This window comes from Plasmopara halstedii (genome assembly GCF_900000015.1).
Source record: "Plasmopara halstedii genome assembly, contig: Scaffold_3120, whole genome shotgun sequence".
NCBI classification, from domain to species: domain Eukaryota; phylum Oomycota; class Peronosporomycetes; order Peronosporales; family Peronosporaceae; genus Plasmopara; species Plasmopara halstedii.
The window spans coordinates 926,011-945,009 of NW_020190023.1; the positions used below are offsets into that span (position 1 = coordinate 926,011).

The window sequence follows — 18,999 nt, forward strand, 5'->3', positions numbered from 1 at the left end:
AGCTATACTTAAGCGATAAGTCAGTACGTGGCTGAAACAGCCAGTAGTTCTACATCTAACAAGGTTTTTTATGGAGATAGGAGAACCTGTAGATTTAGATCTAGCGCAAATCAAACCGAGAAGTACAGCTTACATTTCAAACGGGAGAGTTAATTAGCCTGGGTTCAGGGTTGAAGTCACTTTTGCATGCCCTGGGAAAAATTGTTTTTTATCCTCACAGAGGATCAGTCTAAACGACTCAGGTCTAGATTGACTACGAGTGCTTCCAAGTGCAGCGGGGCTGCCGTAGCTTTGCGCTTAGAGGAAGCGTAAATTAGGTCAACGACCTTTCGTCTTATACTTAGAACAAGTACGAGGTTAGCGGATCGCAATCCGCTTACTTCTAGAATAATTACAACCTTCACCCAAAGCAAATTAATTCTACGGTTTAAACTCAAAACTGACTTTATTTATCTTTATCTGCGGCAAAGCCGACCAATTTTAAATGCATAGATTTTCCTAAATATGTATAGTAAATTTAAATACATGCATAACTACTGGCTATTCAGCCCCGTATCGTATTCTTGTTTGGGTGTGGTCACGCCATGCCCATCTGGTGTGACACACACATCTGTACCAGGGTATGTGTAACTTCGTTACAGGTTTGCCAATTTCCCAATGTTCAGCAACTTGTGCAGCGATGAACTCTTCCTGCTTTTAGGATTTAACATCTCTTCAGATTCTGCTAATTTGAAATTTTAACGTACATACACGGGATAGCTGCGTTAGGTACTTTTTTTGTTCTTATGGTGAATACCGGTCGAGAAAAGTGTAATAATAGTAATGTCAGAACGGCTGACCTCAAACTTCTGAGCAATATTTAATTTGTTTTCGAGTCAACAACATCGAAAGCTTTTCCTCAACGAAGATAAATGGCAGGGTAGAATGTCGAAGACATCAAGTACTTCAAAATAATGACAGCGCTTCTTAAAATTCTGCTTCTGTCGGATCAAACTATAGGATGTATAAACGATCATACCAAAAATGAGCAAGTCAGTTCAACGTCAAATTTACCAAGTGACGAGTGAAAACAAATGATGATAGCTTTAGAAAGTGTACCCCATGTCATGATACGATACAATTCAGATGTTTTCCTCCCAAAATTATCTTTGAATGTTAGAAATCCAACACTTCGTTAATCAGTCGGCAATGTAAGTTGCGTTGCCTTGTTCAATTTAAATTTCTCTTGGTGTGCAGCTGCTTCAAGGCGTCAAATCTTGGAAATGGGACCCACGGTTGTGATATGCAGCACCAATAACACCTCTCGCCGGACACAGCGGTTTTTGCTATCAGCATTGTCTCGTTCACGTTTACTTCGCTGCTGAAAATCAATTTAGCCTTGGTTGGAAGGGTCGGTGGGCGAAAATCTTCATATTCGAAAAAAACGTTTCTGAATACCGTGGTAAATCGCTCAAGTTTCGAGAGCAGTCTATTATAGTTTTTCGTTGCTGAGATTTTGAAATAAAGTGGCCAAGAAATAGAAATTGTGATTTTTGTTTGGTTTTTATTTGATAAGTACGGTGCATAATACTAATCACGACAAACGTGCACTTTAACTTGTTCATCCGGAAATCTTACTCTTTGTCTAAGGTCGGTGGATGGCATTGGTCATTCATTTTTGCGTTGTGGAGAGAATGCATGAACCATGGACGTAGACCAGCGCGTGCGAACCGAGGCAGTCGAATGAACGGCTAAACACATGCCAGTAAGTGTTTGGCATAGAGGGTAACCTTTTTCATTCAAAACACAGTACAAATACCTTTTTTTATTCTACATTTGACTCATCAGTGAAACGTAAATTAAATATTCGCCGAAGCAAACCAAGGTGCTACAGCTGTGTGGAGGTTTGTAACCAAAATATGCGTAAAACGCACGTATCCACCCGCGGATTATGTCACCGATGCTTACGGTGACGCACTGTTACACTGTCTTAGAGCTGCGTTGTGGAAAGAGGTGAAGAATCACTGAATTCTCAAATTTACAAAAAGCTATATGTGAAACGGCTAGATTTAGTTTTGCTATCCGAGGCATATTTATTTTAGTAAGACGAGCTTTCGAGACACTGGCAGACGGAAGTGAAAGAGCACGCTTTGATCTCGATAGATATGTATAAAAAATGGCTTCAGGTTTGTCGGCTGTTTGTCAAATCTGCAGCTATCTCACGGTCTTATACATGAAAATTGCCAATGGGAAATCAAGGATTTGTCAGTAACCAGATATTAGAATACTAGTTTTGACCACGTCGTGCCGCTGCAATCTTTTGAGCAGTCAAAATTTGGTTCAAGAGATAACTTAAGACCTGAATCCTACTTAAACTTCTGAAAATTGCACACACACGAGCAACTCTGGGGTGGGCAAGCCTGAAAGCGCCAAGTTCTCCGTTTTCCCACTGTTTTTGATCGGCTAGTAATATCAGAAGTGATTTTTTGTACAGTTGGCGAAATAGTCACGAAATTAATTGACAAGGCTAGAAAAAGAAATTGAGAAATAATGGCTACCATTGGAAAACATTTTTCACGTCCTGGTCAGCTTCGATAATTCATTGTACTCTGGCAAACATTTTTACCACCATATTACTACGAATACAGCTCTTTAGTCTTGTTAGTCTTTCAACACAGCCTTCACCCACTTCGCCTTGGGCTGTGCGTCCAGGGCAAATGCTTATATCAGAGCTAATACTATTTGCGACGGTGGCAACATTGAGCTTTCACTGATCCGACGATCGTAAATTTCAAAAACTTTTAACACCTTGATAGTGATTTCTGCTTTATTATACCTGAACACCTTACATATGGGCTGATATTGAAGACAGCAAGGGTCTTCGTAAACAATTACCCATAGATCTTAAGCGTCTTCATAGCAGCATTATTGGTCAATGATCGAGGCATAGGATGCTGCAAATTTGAGCTCATCTATCACATAAGTCATCACCCTTGCGGCTTCACTCAGGAGGATGGAAACTAGCCGCCGATGATGTGAATGGATACTTACCCGTTGCTTGCTGTTCTCCTTCAGACTTATAGCGAAGCTTAAAGGCATAGGGTCTATTGCTATCGTAGATTTCATCATCCTTTAGCTTGGTAAGGGCAGTGGCAAAACATTGTACGATGTCCTATCCTTAGAGATTACGTTAGTATGACACGTGAACTGCTTGCAATTTTATTTTCCGACCATCTCACACAGAGGAAGCTTTGCTTTTCAGAGTCGAAACTCACTGACACAAAACTTGTTTTCACTGGCCACCTTACAGGCCGCACCGAGAGCCAATCTACTAGCTTGTACCTTTTTACAACTATATATAACTTCGAGTTATGACAAACTTCAGATGGTAACATCTATAAACATGTTTTGCTTTTGAAAGAGGTCGCTGTACCCAACAGCCCTTCAATACATCACACACGCTTGTGCGAGGAGGAAGCGATACTCGGCATAGTGGGAAGGAAAGGAACTTGAGACTTGGAGGCAAACGTGCTTCTCAATTATAATGAGTTAATGATTCCTGACTACATGCAAAACACCTCAAAAGGTTATACTCATAAAACCTTGATTTCATATGAATCTGTATAAATCGATTGGGCACTGAGGTTGAACCTCAACTTGACCCTATACAAGATCTTGGGCGTACGGAGCTTGGACATGGAAAAAATATAACCTCATCTTCTGTAGTAAGTACCCATCAGAAGTGATTGGCCTACGCCATCCACTTCAAACGACAGAGGCACTTCAGTTTCGTCACCAATACAGATCCAAAAGTAGTTAGCGCTTGCGCGAAGAAACGGTGGTGCTGGAGCGTGATGCTCCCACTTAATTGAGTTTGTGTTGAATAATTCATTAAATGCCTTGAAATATTCACTCGATTTACAAAAATGGTTTGTTGAAGCCCGTGTTCCTTTTGACACCGCCAAGAAGTGGCTTTGCTTCTATCGGGGGAGAGGGTGTCGATCAAGATCGACTTGCTGATGTCAGGTAGGCTACTCTGCGTAGCAAAATAAGTGTATTTAAGGCACTAAAATTGAGCATCATGCGCAGGGTGCGCGACGCTATGATTGAAATTTAAGCCAAACAAAAGCAACACGTCAATGCCAGAGGCAGGCAGATTTGGAGCATGTTGCAGGGCTAGAGCTCTTATTAAATGCACATAACCCACGTATACAGTCAGTGTATGCGTTCTGAAACATCCGCGCTACATCGAACTGCTCACGGTTATCGAAAATGAATCTTGTTACACTCTGAATATCCCAAAGCGAATGCAAGCACGCCCAATATTCTATGTGGGCTTATTTAAGTTTTTTCCCGATCCTGATGTCAGAAGCCAGGCGAGCATATAAAGGTATCCTATTGACAGAGCGATATGTCTACCATCTATCTACCTGATCTATGATCTGCACCAACGCGATGTTGCAATGGTGTCTCAAGCCAGGCAGTGCAATGATGAAGCTTAGTCTTCTGACATCGAATCCGGCATCTCAACCATCTCATCCTTTGGACGCACGCCGTGACTCTCGGAGAGAATCGATTAATCGCCGCAACCGACAGAGGTCGCGAGAACCAGCTGCGGCAGGGTTGACCGCCACCAGTAATGATCGATGAGCAAATGGCAATCCATTTTGATATAGATTGTTCGGCAAACCATCAGATACACCAAGGCTGTTACCGAGACATGATGAAGCGAATTTTTCTCGCCTGAAAAATCTTGTGAGCTTGAAGTGCAATTTTGGTAATACTGCTCTGATTCCATAGTCCCTTACGTCCTGGCGTACCCGCGGTCTTTATCTTCTTTGAGGGAGAGGCGGAGTTGCCCGTCACAGCTCGTTTCCTACTTAGATGAGGCGGCTGATATTGCGGTGCATGCGACCCTTGGTCAGTAGCTATCGAATGAAGACACCCCGAGCTGTAGACAACAAATGCTTGAGAATTTATATCAGCGTTGTGCTATATACATTGCAAAATTAACCAAGGACGGCGGTCTAAGCGGACATTCGCTTCGCTGAAGCAGATTTGTAAAGCCTTAACACTTTACCCTTGCCCAGTGACCGAATAAGCCGTTCACGCAGCGGCACTTCCATCAGCTTTAAGTGCTCAAAGTGCATGCTGAATGGAGGATACGAGTTTCCCAACCGAAGCTACCCCAAGCACTACGGGGAGCGATGGCCTGTGGGTAGAGAAGGCGCTCTGGGGAAGCTTTCTTGCGCTCGTATCCCTCTGTGTTTTAACGAAAGGCTCACACTCATCGGCACGTTGAGCACCAGAGCGCCGAAAGACTTCGGATAGCTTTCACGACGCCATTTGGGCAAGAGTTGGCAAGGCTTGCGCTTGCAATGTAGTAAGCTGGGATTCTTCAACCTGGTCCAGTTTCTTGGCACCGAGCTGCTCTTTGCCGTGGTTTTCACGGCGGAACGTCGAAAGAAATTCCACCAGCAAAATAGACACGGGATCTGATTAACATGGTTGAGTTCAATTGTGCCAAAAATGCAGCAAGGAGGCTACTCGCAGTTTGCTCCTTCTCCTTGAGGAAGGGAGAGATTGTGTATCGCCGAGTGAGGGCGAAATTGTCTGGTCAGGACTCGAAATGCACTGGGACCGCTCTATCCAGAGATTACCCTGGCACTCTCATCAAGCATTTCTTCCAAGCGCGTCAGGCGCGAGGTCGTGCTATTGGCAGGGCTCGTTGCGCCATTTAATCAAGTGCACGGACACGGACTACCGGCGCAGTATGCTCAGAAGAGCAAGTGCGGTAAAATGCAAATATTGAAGCGGAATTGTAGGTTTATTGGTTGCTCGTGGAGCGGTCATGTCTGCGCAGTGTCATGAAAAGTAAAAATAAATTTGAACTCCAGTGCAGTGTGGGGAAGATATTACAGGGCAAGTACTGTAATTTACCCTACATATTAAATTCAATTGTAATAATTACAATACAATACAATGCAGTTAAACAGAATCCACATGACACATGGATTTTCGTAGGAATTACGGAAGTCCTGGTGTCGGGAGTACACGTGTACAACAGGAATTATGCGGAATTGGCACGGGCATTGGTTGCTAGCCGCGGCAGAAAGGAGAGATAGTTTTAAAATAAGAAACAGTAAATACTTGACGACACACAAATTTAACTTGCATCGACTAAACATAACGTTAAGTGGTCCACACTACACATTGTCCTGCTAATGAACGCTCAACTGCGGAAGGTGATACTTGGGGGCGCGCTGAGAGCGAACAAGCCGCTGCTATCTAGCACCCATACCTTATCTCGCAGTAAAAATGCGCGCTTGTTTTTTCCCGCTTTGCAATCGCTTTCCATTTCAAATCGGAAGTTTTCCACGTCTGGTATCTCACCAAAACTAGAGCTGACGATGACAGAAGGACAAATCACTGGTAAAAATTTAGCTACTTTACAGCTGCTGCTATATTGTATAGGCTAACATGTCTGTCTGTCTGTATGCAGATATTACAGGTTCAGTTGCCAACAGCAGCACTGGTCACGAGCCGTGGGGTGTTGTACAGGGCGTGCAGTCAGTACTAGAAGCAGTGCACACGACCACGGGGCTTCCTTGGTGGGCCACATTATTAGTACGAAGTTAAAAAAATTATCAAAAATCGAAGAAGATTGCATGCTGACAGCGGTGTTGCTGCATGCAGCTCTCTGGTGTGACACTGCGAGCTACCATCTTTCCATTCTACGTGTTACAAATTCAAGCTATGCAAAGGCACGATCTAATGATATTGTTTATTGAGTCTTAAGTAATGCTGATTGTTTATGATTGAGTGCAGGTTATTACAAGCAAGACCAGATTTCATGAAATTGTATTCAGCTTACAAGTACGCTCGTACATTCATTGTAAGCTACTGCGCAGTGACAGATAGTTATGCGAGTGCGCTAAATTCTCATGCTGTTGATTATGCTGTAGCCGACTTCGGACCATAAAGGACACATAAACGCTATTTTACTTGGACGACAAGGTGTAAAAGCAGTAATGAAGAAGTACAACACGCGTCCTATCCAGACTATCGTGGGGTCCGTTGCATACATCCCCCTTTTCACCCTCATGGCATATAGTGCCCGCGATATGGTACGGTCCGGAAACTTTGCAGGATTTGACTCTGGTGGGTTTTCAGTCTGGATGAATTTGATAGAGACGGACAGTACATACGTCTTACCTATCCTCGCCGCAACATCAACTTACGCCAACTTGGAGCTATCTCTGCGGACTAAAAGTGGCTTGTGGACGACATTGCTACAAGGAGGACAATATATCACAATCCTCGCTGTCCCAATAATTGCGAATTTACCACAAGGTGTTTTCTTCTACTGGCTTGGAGCATCGTGGTCGTCCATGGCACAGATCATCGCTATGAGCAACAACAACTTTCGCCGACGTATTGGGCTAAAACCTCGAATTGTGGAAGCTCAGTCACCGGCTGCTGCACTTAAAATGACATCGGATGCTACCGAAGGTGCAACGGTTATAAATATTGTACCCTTCGAACAGCAGCAGCACTAGAAGTCAAAAGAAGTTTGTATTAAAACTGAAATTTTGACATTTGATCTTTTGCAACAAAAATGATGTTATTACCGAGAAAATATTAGGCACACATTAAAAAGTTAAATTTACGTATTTCTCTAGAAACACACGACGTAACCCTTCAAGATTTTCAAGCCCGATGTTGACCAAGCGCGTATCCTCCTCATTCATCTCTGCTTCCTCGGCATCAATTTCACGCTGCAAAAGCACAGCAAAGCCACGAACGACACCTGTACTAAGTACCATGCTACCCAAAGGTAGTTTTGAGGGAAAGGTGGCTTTAGTAACAGGCGGCGGTACTGGGTTGGGTAAGGGTATCGCTACTAAATTATCGGATCTAGGAGCTACTGTCGCCATCATGAGCCGCAAGAAAGGCGTCGTCGATTTGGCGGCGAGTGAAATTCAGAAGATTACGGGTAATACAGTGTTACCACTCACGGGTGACGTCCGTGATCCTGAGCAGGTCAAGAGGGCGTTAGACGAACTGGATGATCAGGCCGGCGTCCCTACCATCGTTGTCAACAACGCAGCGGGTAATTTCATTTCGCCTTTTGAAAGGCTAAATGCCAAAGGCTTTGGAACTATTGTTGATATTGTACTCAAGGGTACGGCTAATGTAACACTGGATGCTGGTAAACGCATGATTCAGCACGAGAAAGGAGGCGTCTTTCTTAACATTACAACCACATACGCCGAGACAGGTTCAGGCTATGTCGTACCCTCTGCTGCAGCGAAGGCTGGTGTCAGTGTATGTGGAGATAATAGTTTCCACTTGATTTACTACAGTGATAATGCTGACTTGTTGTATCCTGTAGGCTATGATTAAGTCACTGGCAGTGGAATGGGGCAAGTACGGCATTCGCTTTGTGGGTATTGCTCCTGGTCCGATTAAGACAAAAGGCGCTTTTGATCGACTTGATCCATCAGGAGCTTTTGAGGAAGTAATGATTCAAAACAACCCTCTAAAACGCTTTGGTGAGGTGGATGAGCTGGCGAATTTGGCGTCCTACATGACGAGCGATTACGCCAGTTGGCTCAATGGTGAGATCATTCGATTTGATGGTGGAGAGACAGTGTCGAACGCTGGTGAATTCAACATGTTCGGTGGAATCAGCCAGGAAAAGTGGGATGATCTCGAGTCCATTATTCGCAACTCAAACGCTGAAAGCAAGAAATAGGTATTATAGTTGTTCGAGTCTTGACATTTCACTCTGACAATAAATGCGACTGGCTCATCATATTCATACAACATGTGCCGTTACCGAGATAAAGGGAGAGAGGGCTTTTAAGCTGACTGATTTGATATGTATTATGATAAGGTGACGATTTTGATGAACTGGAGCTGTTATGAAAGGCAAAGCACACAAGCAGCATCAGCTGAATTTAGCTGCTTCATTGCTAGAGCAATTACGACGCTGCTGTTGCGAGATTGTACTTGACACGTAGCTGCTCGCGTATAACGGCGCGTCGTAGCATACGATCTTCATGAAAAATGGCGCGACGCTCCTCAGTCAGCTGCAGGATCCCGGATACTTTCCGGATCTCTTCGTTTTCTATCTCTAGCTGTTCCGAGCGCTTCTCTCGTTCTGTTGCCAATATTGCATTACGCACACGAAGAGCGCTGGCTATCGCCTCGATCCATTGTTTCTTCTTTATAGCTGTTGTGGCATCAAATTTATGCTCTTGAGAGCCGACAACAAGAATTACTCCCAAATTCGACTCGTCCTGGTTTCCATCCACCTCACGTACATCTGTTATTTCATCTAGTAAAATGGCCTTAATATCGCCTTCGCATGCTCTCGTCTCGATATTGAGCTTTTGGTATTGAAAAATGTTTTTTGCACGCACATATTGAAGAAAAACATGTTTCTTCCGCAGCACTCCATTCTTCTTAAACAAGTCACCGTCTTCTAGAAGAGGCAAATATTTTTCATGAAAAACATTTTCTATCTTAGCCATGGTAGCACATGTGGTACAGAGACGTACGGGTTCCATAAACTCAAACTTGACCACACGATCAAAAGTGGAAGTGCAGCGGTCACAGTACACGAGACCGCATCCACGACAATGGTGCTTACGCTTAAGCAGATCAAATTCGACGTTGCAGTGCATACAGGCTTCAACAAATTCATCCTTCACCCATCGTGGTGGACTCTGATGGTTAGACAAGATAGCGCTAGTCAAGGCATTTCCGCTTGAAATCACATGGCGCTGATGTCTCTTTTGCATCGTGTTGGTAAACGCATCGGTATGTTCAAACGTGTGTGGTGGCTGGAAACAGCACGAGACCAGTGCATAGAAACTTGTCTTAGCTGCTTGAGGAAACGAAGCTGCCATGGTAATGCTAAGGTACTGATGAAATTTACTTTATAAGCTAAACGGCAGAGGTTGCTGTCATGAGGACTAGAACCTCTTGAATTCGATGCGACTTCAAGGTCTCACACCGAAAACATGATAAGATGATATACAGTGTATATCCAGATATTTGTGGAGTATACATAACTTTGTGGTCTATGGCTACATCTAGTCAGAATTAAACAATTATGCGGGACGAGGGTTCCTCTGACGAGCATGAGCTGTCAACGACAACAAATGAGGAAGACGATGTAGATCTAGAACACATGGATGAAAACTTTTCGCTGCGACAGGGTGCAACGTGCGATGACCACTCACCTCCATCATCACTTCAGACATCGACACGGCAAACTTGTACCAAGGAGAAAGTCAAGATGATACGGGACGACAGCAAAACATCCTTGACGTCCAATGGTGCGCTTCGTCAGGGATCTGCTCCACGACTTCTATCAGCAGAGAGTGTTGGTCTCATTGCTCAATATGCAGCTGTGGGGCTAGTGTATGGCGTTCTGCCCAGCACTATCACTCCTTTTCTGACTTACTATCTTAACATGGAAGGTACAGCCACAACGTCGGCGCGAGCTCTACTATCAATTCCTTGGAGCTTCAAAGTGTTCATTGGCATCCTTTCCGATTGCTTACCTCTTTTTGGATACAGACGTCGACCTTATATGGTTCTGGGGTGGACTGTGACAGTTTTGTGTCTTTTGGTAATGGCTAGTTCTCGATTAGAAGATCCGTATTTTCCAGATCCGGAAATGCGAAAAATCAAACCAGCGGACTATTCGGTTGAGATGGTGCAGTCACTTAACAGAGATGCACCAAGTAGTGGAGCCAGGTACATTGTGCTCATGATGTTTGCTACCCTAGGATACCTTTTCGCAGACGTTGCTGCAGATGCAGTGGTGGTCGAGTATGCTCAACGAGAACCTGAAGAAACACGAGGACGCATTCAAACAGCGATTTACACGGTGCGATCATTGTTTAATATAGTGGCGCAAATCATTACAGGGTTTGGATTAAGCTTGCCCGATTATGGTGGTAGTTTTGATTTTGGACTTTCGTTTCCGGACACGATGCTGCTTTTAGCAATATTTTGTCTCCCTGTGATTCCAATGACGTGGATGTTTGTGCGCGAAGAAGTTGTGAAGGAGCGACCAATGCTGAAAAAGTATATTGGCGATCTTTGGGACGCTGTTCAAACGCGTGCTATCTATCAGGTAATTGCCTTCAGCTTTCTATCTGGAGTATTTAGTGGATTTACATATGTAGCACAAGATCCGATGACATCGTACTGGGTGCATGCTACAAGTTTCAATTTAAGTCTAAGCAGTATATTCGGTAGCTTTGTGACTGTGGTCACACTGGCGTTAACAGGAAAGTATGGACTACATTGGAATTGGCGGACGATGCATGTAGTCACCATGTTCTGTGTGCTTGCACTTGATGCTGTGTGTACCATGCTAGTGACGTGGAATATTGTGCGAAAACAGTGGTTTTGGCTCGGTGTACCGATTGTAGAGGCAGTACCGGAATCCGTTAGCTTCATCATTTCTACGTATGTGGTCGTGGAGCTAGCTGGACATGGTAATGAAGGAGCGATTTATGGCCTTTTGACCACAGTGAGTAACTTAGGTGGACCTTTTGCTTTGACCCTGACAAAAAACGTAAACGCAGCTTTCAAGGTGTATAATGACGACATATTGAATGATACTTATGAGGTGCGACGCGACGTGACCATCACCATCCTGATTTCGTACGTGATGAAACTACTGTCGTTGTTGTTCCTTCCTTTACTGCCTCGTCAAAAGGCTGAGACTCAGGCTTTAAAACGAGCAGGTGGAAGCAGTCGACGTATGGGTTTGTTTACGATATCATATCTATCTTTTGCGCTCGTGTGGGCAATTTTGACGAACTTGTTGGGTATTTTCGAAAGCACTCGATGCTGGATTATCACTGGCGGCTGTAAGGAATAGAGAAATAGATTGTAATTGTATGTGATCAGCCTTCATTACACGGCATGACTAAATATATTAAACTTGATCTACCGGCTCCAACAACTATCCACGTGCATCATATTTCATTTGTGATTAGCATGTTCGCCTATTGTGATCTAAAGACACACTCATATAGACTAAAATGCGCTCCGATATGGCGAAACACCGCTAAAGACTCGACAATAGATTTCGGTCCTCGAAAAGTGTTGCCACCACTGAGGATTGACTCAGATTCCATAGCACGCGATAGAGCCAAATCTAGTCGACTGTAATTTCTAAGGCAGGACGCGTACAATTCCACAAGCTTAGTACATGATTATGATCTGAAACACAAACCTTATCAATCTACCGACATTTCTTTAGATCGCCCATACATCGCGTCAGTATAAGAATCTGTTTCCGAGTGCACTGTCGAAGAATGTGTTACTGTAATTATCGTAGACAAGGAATCTCAAACCTTTGAGCGAGACTTGCTTGAGCTTATTACTAGCTTGTCTGTATGTGAGTGCACGTCGGCAGTAATGTCTTAATTTATTTCTCAACTAGATTGTTAGATAAGCCATGTATCGATATCTAGGCCTTCTCGAAGGGCGTAATCTCTTTAAAGTGGCAGAAACCTATGGAAACTTCGATCTAAACACTGTTTAGATGAATGTGCTTAACTCTCAAAGATTACTTTGTTCGACAACACGAGCCCCGCACTATATCCACGATATATGCGTCTATGGCTTGCGGGTAAGCATTGGTTTCGGATCGGGATCCCCGCTTTACAGCAAAGTTTTGGTGGACTGTGATCAAAGTCGGATCTGACACGTCAATCGCCGACCATCCGCAGACTGGAAGACGGCACGCGTAAATAACATGATGGAGGATATTGTTCGCAAAATTTGGGCGGAGAAACAGCATCATCGTGCTGAGCGACATGATCATTTACATCAAGCACTTTCAGACCAAGCTCGCGTGAGTGCGCAAACAACTAATTTGCCAATATAGACAAGTATATCCTGGCCATGACGGAATAACTATTCGGACGCGTTTTTGGGAAGCATGTCATCCGTAAAGATCGAGGTCATCAAGAGGGTCATCGTCTCTTCCTTAAAGGAAATTTTAGAAGCGACGCCGGAACCGTGCCAACCATTTCAGATCCTCGCTTTGGCTTCTGAAAAAGTTTTGATTTTCTTCCAACGGACAGAGCGTTGTGTAAATTGAACTGATTATATGAATGACTCCGATGGGACTCTGTATAAAATGCTTTATAAATAAACATAATTCTGCTTCATTTAAAATGAGCAATTATTCTAACATGTGACGCTTATGAAGTTTAACAATAAAAGTGCCTCTTCCTAGCGAGGCACTTGATTAAGCATCTGGAAAGTTGCTAGCGATCTTGATGTCACCAGTATGTGGTGACCTTATGAGTCAGAGCTTCCTTCGTGCCAGCTGCGTGGCAACCCAATTGTAACTGATATCGCATATTGACAATCCGGCGTCGGATGACATTGTTTCATCTGTGTCGTTGGCTTACGTATCTGTAATCTAATTTGCACCAAGCTTCTGTCGATGGCTATCGTGAAGAAAGAACTATATCGGCGGCTTCAGAACCAAGTGCATAAAATGCGAAAGTAGTCATCAACTGTCAGCGGATGGTGATATATTTTTTTAAAATGTTCAACCATCAGTAGGTGAGAGTCCAATTGTACTCCCAATAAGCTAGATAAAACGGGCTGATGTCATGTAAATGTTGAGGCTTTCGAAGAAAGCCATGCGCTGCAGGGCGACAATCCGAAGAAGTCGGCGACGCGCCTTGAGTTTGGCAAACTCAAACCGAAGATGGCGTTCCACACCCTCCCTCTGGCTCAACTGTAAGTTGTGCAGCGAGAAAAGTTTTCGATCACGTTGCTCTTTCGGGAAATGAGAGGCGGAGATGACCGATTATCGTCTCAAACGTTACGCTAGCGGTTTCCAACCTAGACTGCGCACAAAGTAGGCTCTAATGTGGGACTGCTATATAAGCAAGGCACTTTCATCACAAAACCTTTCAAACAGTAAATGTCCGAGTGTTTGCACTACCTGATCGGGCCTGTTGTTCACTACCTCACTTCTTATTGAAAAAACAGGTTTAGCATCCTCTTCTTGGTTTGAAAATCTGCTAGCGGGGTCAACAGCAAAATTTTCTTCCAAAAACGGCAACGGTAACCATCTTTCACACAGATTCGGCTCGCTGACTTCTTGGGTCCCCCGAAAAACTGTTTAGGAAATGGTTGGTGTTGTGCTTAATGCGGATCACCCCTTCCAACCCGCACCAAGTCCATGGCTATCTGAGCCCACCAGGTGAATGGATTTTAGCCAAGCTGAGTAAAAATCACCCGGCTACCTAGCAGTGCTGTGTTCTCGCAGATGTACTCGCAAGATGTCCTATCTGTGAGAGTACCAAACATTCACGAAATGCGCGTGCTTTAAGAGCTATGAATGTTTAAGATTCAAAGAAGAGTCAACGAGATGAAGTTCGCGGCAAAGCGTCGAGTCCCAGTCGACGCATTATGGCCATCTGAGAAAGACCTGAGTTTTACTATACATCGTGGAGCTTAATGGGCATATTTATTTTCTTTAAAGAAGCGAATCTTATAGAAATGTCGATTGTTATGTTGTATTTGATATCAATGCCTTCTGGCTTGTAAAACATAGAAAATTTAATACATTCAGAAGCGTCGTGCAATGACGTCCGGGTTGCTACTGTTCAAAGAGTAGAAATACGCGGATGCATCAAAGTTCCACCAAATCCAAGCATCGCGCAAGGGGGTCTCTCGTCGAAAGCTTTCTTTGATCTATAGGTAGTATTGGCTGAAATCGTGTGTAACAATGTTTGGTACGAGTATAACCCAAAGATTGTAACCCGCGTAAGCCGCGCCTTTCTTGTTATTTCAGATAGCATTTGCCGCATGACGCTCAGTCTCATTGGGATAAACTCTTTGATTCTTTTTCAATGTGTGGCCGGAACTATACCAACAAGTAGATTATATCGGCTGCTACTCCCGACCGAGTTCTCGCCAAAGGAAAACGAAGGTTGACCAAATCATCTATAAACATGGGGTAAACGTGGAGACAAAAGCGATTTTATTTTCATTGTAGCTCAAGGAGTAAAAGCAATTCGCTCCAGCACGAAAGTCATTCTGAGAAAACGCTTGGAGAATACCTTCACAACCCGATAAACGCGCTCCGTCTAGCGATCTATTCACGGATGGGGAGTGGTTAGCCTGTCTGATCTAGTGTTTTGCATCTTGAACAAATTTTTCGATAACTTCGCTGAATGGTGCCGGTTTCAATCCATCATAATAGTTTTTGCACATTATGGCAAAATTTGTCGACACGTAGCTTGGCTGTATCCTCGTCAGTAAGGGTATCCCTTGAAGCACTGACTTAATCCATTTTATCAAACGATCCCAAATGACCACAATGCTAGTATCGTCGGCTTTGACTTCCGAGAGATGATTCGCGCTTAAGAATTACCAACACTTTGTCAAACTACCAGACGCCGACGCATGTTGCAAAAGCTTAGCCTGTTGACGCGTTTAACCACGCAATCATATGTTAATTTCGTCTTACATTTTTTGGATCATCAGTACAGATTGCCATAAAATTCCGCTTCCTAAGCGGCCGCCCGATAGAATTAGATTTCTCTCACAGTGTTCTGTACTCGAGGTCCGCATCATGAGTAAAGCATTCCGCGTTGAGATCCCAAAGTACCAGAAGCAAGCCTTCGGATAAGTATCAGTGGCACAAAAACTCGCCTAAATGATCCGATAAAGCGACATTTAATATTTTAAAAGTATTGCCTCCCAAAATTTTCAGCACCACATGACACATTGCCCCGGCACTTTATGTATCATCGGATCAACTAGCATTATCAACATCGCGGAATGCAACATTTCATAATTGGAGCAACGCAAAAGCGTATTCACTGCCGCATTTGTCAGACCGGCTTAAGCCTTAACTTCTCGGATGTTCACCACATAATATGAAGGTTATCTTGTTAGTCTTTGTGCGACGTCGTATTTGCAATGATGCACGATCTACAAAAAATACACATGACTTTGTGCTAACCGGCTTCTTTTCGTACTTGACAAAAACATACTACTTCATTGCAAAGAGCGCATTGTCGTAAACTGGTGATTTCGGTTTTGCCGTTTTTAGCCCGCTACACTTAAATGCAATATCGAGATAATACATATGTCATCTGCTCGGAGTAAAGCATAACATATGGCAAAGGCTGGCGCATCACAGATGACTTGCGATGGCAACTCCAAGTTTGAGAAGTTGCATTCGAGGCACATGAGGCTTTCTCTAGTGCTGTGAAGGCCGAATTTTTTTCGACACTAAAAAATTTTCTAGAAAATTTTCCAAGGCATGTCGGAAAATTTGCCTGATATTTGTCTAAGTAGTCGACTAGGCCAAGTTTCTTCTGAATAATCATTTCAGAAAGCACACTGGTCAATCGAGGGAAGCTCATGATTTTTGTAAGATCTGCTCGCAAGGCAAGTTTCGTCGAAGAGACTTGCGATGGGGCTTTTTGGCAACAGTTACTTTAAAGCAAACACTTCACCAGTACTAGCAAGTGTTTCAATGCCCACATCCGACTCGTTACAATTATAGACAAAAAATGTGCATAGGAAGGGCGTGGCCTGAATAGCACCGTCACCCGACAATTTGATGTCATTTGTGCGCGAAACAAGCCTGGTTGTATAACTAGCGTCCCCACGAGCCGTTCGTTCATAGTACCTATTGCATGTATATGTATGTCGCTGCCACTCGCAAATATGAATCTATCACGAACAGGGTACTGGTAAAGTGTAACTTGTCAATTTGTTTTGCAGCAATCTCATTTAGTTGTGCCGAATTAGTGGTGGCATGTAGCATATAATGACTATGCACAATTTACCACGACCCAGTAGAAAATATCTTAACGCGACGTTTCTCCCCTTGTAAGGGCCATTGACGTCGAAGACCGAAGCGGTAGTAAGCTTCGGGCTCGAGATGGGATCGAAAAGCGATCGAAATCGGCGCATATCATGATCCTACAGTGGTTCTCTAGTGAATCCCTTAATTTAGGCTGTAAGCTGCTTTTCTGCGCCAAAGACGGTTGATACGAATAAATGTGGTCATGTGTCGTGGTCTTTTGGTCCCGGACCAGTTGAGATTTAGAATTCGCCAAGTAGAAGGGTTTGGTCGTAGCTTTATTTCGACGGTCACTTCTTTTCACGATAAACGGCTTGCTGTGGATCAGATGAGCCTATCGTGCGGTGCGTTGAAGATTCGCGGTTTTGTGGTAAAAATTAATATTTCATCATGAAATAAGTGACGGTATTGTTGTGGAGGGTGCATGTCTCACCTCATACTTACCTCTTCGTACGAAAGAAGAGTTTGCAAAGGGTTGAAATGCGGTGAACTTACCGCGATTATACGAGGGCTCTTGCAAAGCACTGAGCTCAAAGAGTGGTGCAGTTATTCACATGAACTTTATGGGCCTCTTTTATGGTATGTTTAAGAAATATCGCAGCGTGGTGACTGGAGGGCCTCCTCGCACATCGTTCAAAGATTGGGGATTACGTAATTGGCTTCATCACCAAATCAAATATAAGTCAATTAGCGCATATTAAAAATCGGACAAATCCGTGTCCTGCATCAAAGCTATCGCATCAAAATATGTGAACCAAAAGCGCTTCCGCTTTATAATAAAAGTGCGCTCATTAATCACTCCAGCCCCTACAGAAAGGAAGTGCATGGCTATCAACTTCTTGAATTCGGAATGATGGATGGAGACATTAAAGCCACGCCATGCCTAGGGTAAATCGCATGTAACATGTCTTGAAAAGACTTGTCAATCCATGCTGTCCAGGCCGTTGAAAAATTTAATACGGTTTAACAACACTTTAAGCATGTTCTGACAGTTATACTTTGTACACATTGAACGACGGCCACGAAATTTTCGGACCTTCCTACGGCTTCACGGAGCTTGGACATTAATTTCACGGCCAATAACTCAGGGCTGTGATCCTCAATCCAATTTAAAAGAGCAACATCCTTTGCGCTAGTGAATACCGCAGAGATGCGCCGCAACTGAGAGCTTTCATGGCGAAGGTCCAACGCTGTTGGATCACTCGTAGATATTCAACCTCTAGACCCCTGACTGCTCCTCACCTCATGAGTCGTATTCCTCATTAAGCGCAAAATCTAACGGTTTTTTGATAAAGACACGAACGTCTCGGTTCAAATGCATCTGATGGAGAATTTTCGTGAAGATGGTTGTGGTCACTGCACCTAGAGATTTTCTGCCAAAACTGCGGCAATAAGCGTTCGCAGCTCCTGAACAGAAAATCCAGCTTATTATCTTTATTGACATGTGTGAGAGCTGAGGTCGCACTGGCAATGCAAACACTCGCGGTATATCACTTCTTGACTTTTCATATTGAAAGGTTCTTTCTCAAAGAATGAGCCTTTGTGCTTGTTCTTGCGCTTGAATCCTAGCTTGGGGATCCCAAGCTCGATGCGCTGGAACCCCGTCTACAGCATGGCTAAATTTCTGGCCATCGTACCCGGATGGAGCAACATTCTTCAGTATGTACTCATATTGCTGGCTGATCAACATAAACAGTATTATGATGGAAGCAATGTTAAAAAAGACGAAGTAAGTATTTTGAGGTCCTTAGTTCGCTATTTCGAGCTACCTCTAAGCCTATCTTATGGCGTTTTTCTGGGCGCAACCATGACGCGTCATCGTGGACGCAATCATGTCGCGTTATCGTGTGCGCAATCACGTCGTCCTATGACCCCGAGATTCGATCGCGCAACGTATGCTGTTAGCCGTTCTTCTAACACTCCCTCCTCGCGATCGTGTCATTGCCGCCATAACTAACGCAACCCCACGATCGCTCGCAGCTCTGCAAGCTTGTGCTGGTCAAACACCTTTGTCAATAAGTCCGCAAGCATAAGCTCGGACCGGACGTAGCGCATCTCAACGACGCCGCGACGAGCCAAGTCCTTAACAAACTTGAGGCGCACGTCGATGTGTTTAGCTTTTAGAGACGAAGTCT

The 18,999-nt window shown here is 43.9% G+C and overlaps 7 protein-coding genes across 7 annotated transcripts; 4 read left to right on the forward strand and 3 right to left on the reverse strand.

The window, feature by feature from the left end:
- Nucleotides 1-2,870: 2,870 nt before the first annotated feature.
- On the reverse strand, nt 2,871-3,108 carry PHALS_07719 (uncharacterized protein; the record flags this gene model as incomplete). Its single annotated transcript, XM_024721237.1, has 2 exons — nt 2,871-2,951; nt 3,031-3,108. 2 exons carry the CDS (start codon nt 3,106-3,108, stop codon nt 2,871-2,873), a joined length of 159 nt encoding a protein of 52 aa, XP_024586355.1.
- A 3,095-nt stretch (nt 3,109-6,203) lies between these two features.
- Nucleotides 6,204-7,538, forward strand: PHALS_07720 (cytochrome oxidase biogenesis family; the record flags this gene model as incomplete). The annotated part of the gene is made up of 5 exons (XM_024721238.1): nt 6,204-6,411; nt 6,482-6,606; nt 6,676-6,743; nt 6,808-6,874; nt 6,945-7,538. 5 exons carry the CDS (start codon nt 6,204-6,206, stop codon nt 7,536-7,538), a joined length of 1,062 nt encoding a protein of 353 aa, XP_024586356.1.
- A 265-nt stretch (nt 7,539-7,803) lies between these two features.
- PHALS_07721 (-dienoyl-mitochondrial precursor) lies at nt 7,804-8,737 on the forward strand (the record flags this gene model as incomplete). The annotated part of the gene is made up of 2 exons (XM_024721239.1): nt 7,804-8,307; nt 8,375-8,737. The coding sequence occupies 2 exons, from the start codon at nt 7,804-7,806 to the stop codon at nt 8,735-8,737; spliced, it is 867 nt and encodes a 288-aa protein (XP_024586357.1).
- A 229-nt stretch (nt 8,738-8,966) lies between these two features.
- Nucleotides 8,967-9,896, reverse strand: PHALS_07722 (zinc finger protein; the record flags this gene model as incomplete). Its single annotated transcript, XM_024721240.1, has 1 exon — nt 8,967-9,896. The coding sequence occupies one exon, from the start codon at nt 9,894-9,896 to the stop codon at nt 8,967-8,969; it is 930 nt and encodes a 309-aa protein (XP_024586358.1).
- Nucleotides 9,897-10,102: 206 nt separating this feature from the next.
- Nucleotides 10,103-11,890, forward strand: PHALS_07723 (Major facilitator superfamily domain, general substrate transporter; the record flags this gene model as incomplete). The annotated part of the gene is made up of 1 exon (XM_024721241.1): nt 10,103-11,890. The coding sequence occupies one exon, from the start codon at nt 10,103-10,105 to the stop codon at nt 11,888-11,890; it is 1,788 nt and encodes a 595-aa protein (XP_024586359.1).
- Nucleotides 11,891-17,069: 5,179 nt separating this feature from the next.
- Nucleotides 17,070-17,343, forward strand: PHALS_07724 (uncharacterized protein; the record flags this gene model as incomplete). Its single annotated transcript, XM_024721242.1, has 2 exons — nt 17,070-17,234; nt 17,284-17,343. The coding sequence occupies 2 exons, from the start codon at nt 17,070-17,072 to the stop codon at nt 17,341-17,343; spliced, it is 225 nt and encodes a 74-aa protein (XP_024586360.1).
- Nucleotides 17,344-18,107: 764 nt separating this feature from the next.
- On the reverse strand, nt 18,108-18,373 carry PHALS_07725 (uncharacterized protein; the record flags this gene model as incomplete). The annotated part of the gene is made up of 2 exons (XM_024721243.1): nt 18,108-18,237; nt 18,330-18,373. The coding sequence occupies 2 exons, from the start codon at nt 18,371-18,373 to the stop codon at nt 18,108-18,110; spliced, it is 174 nt and encodes a 57-aa protein (XP_024586361.1).
- Between the last annotated feature and the right edge of the window lie 626 nt (nt 18,374-18,999).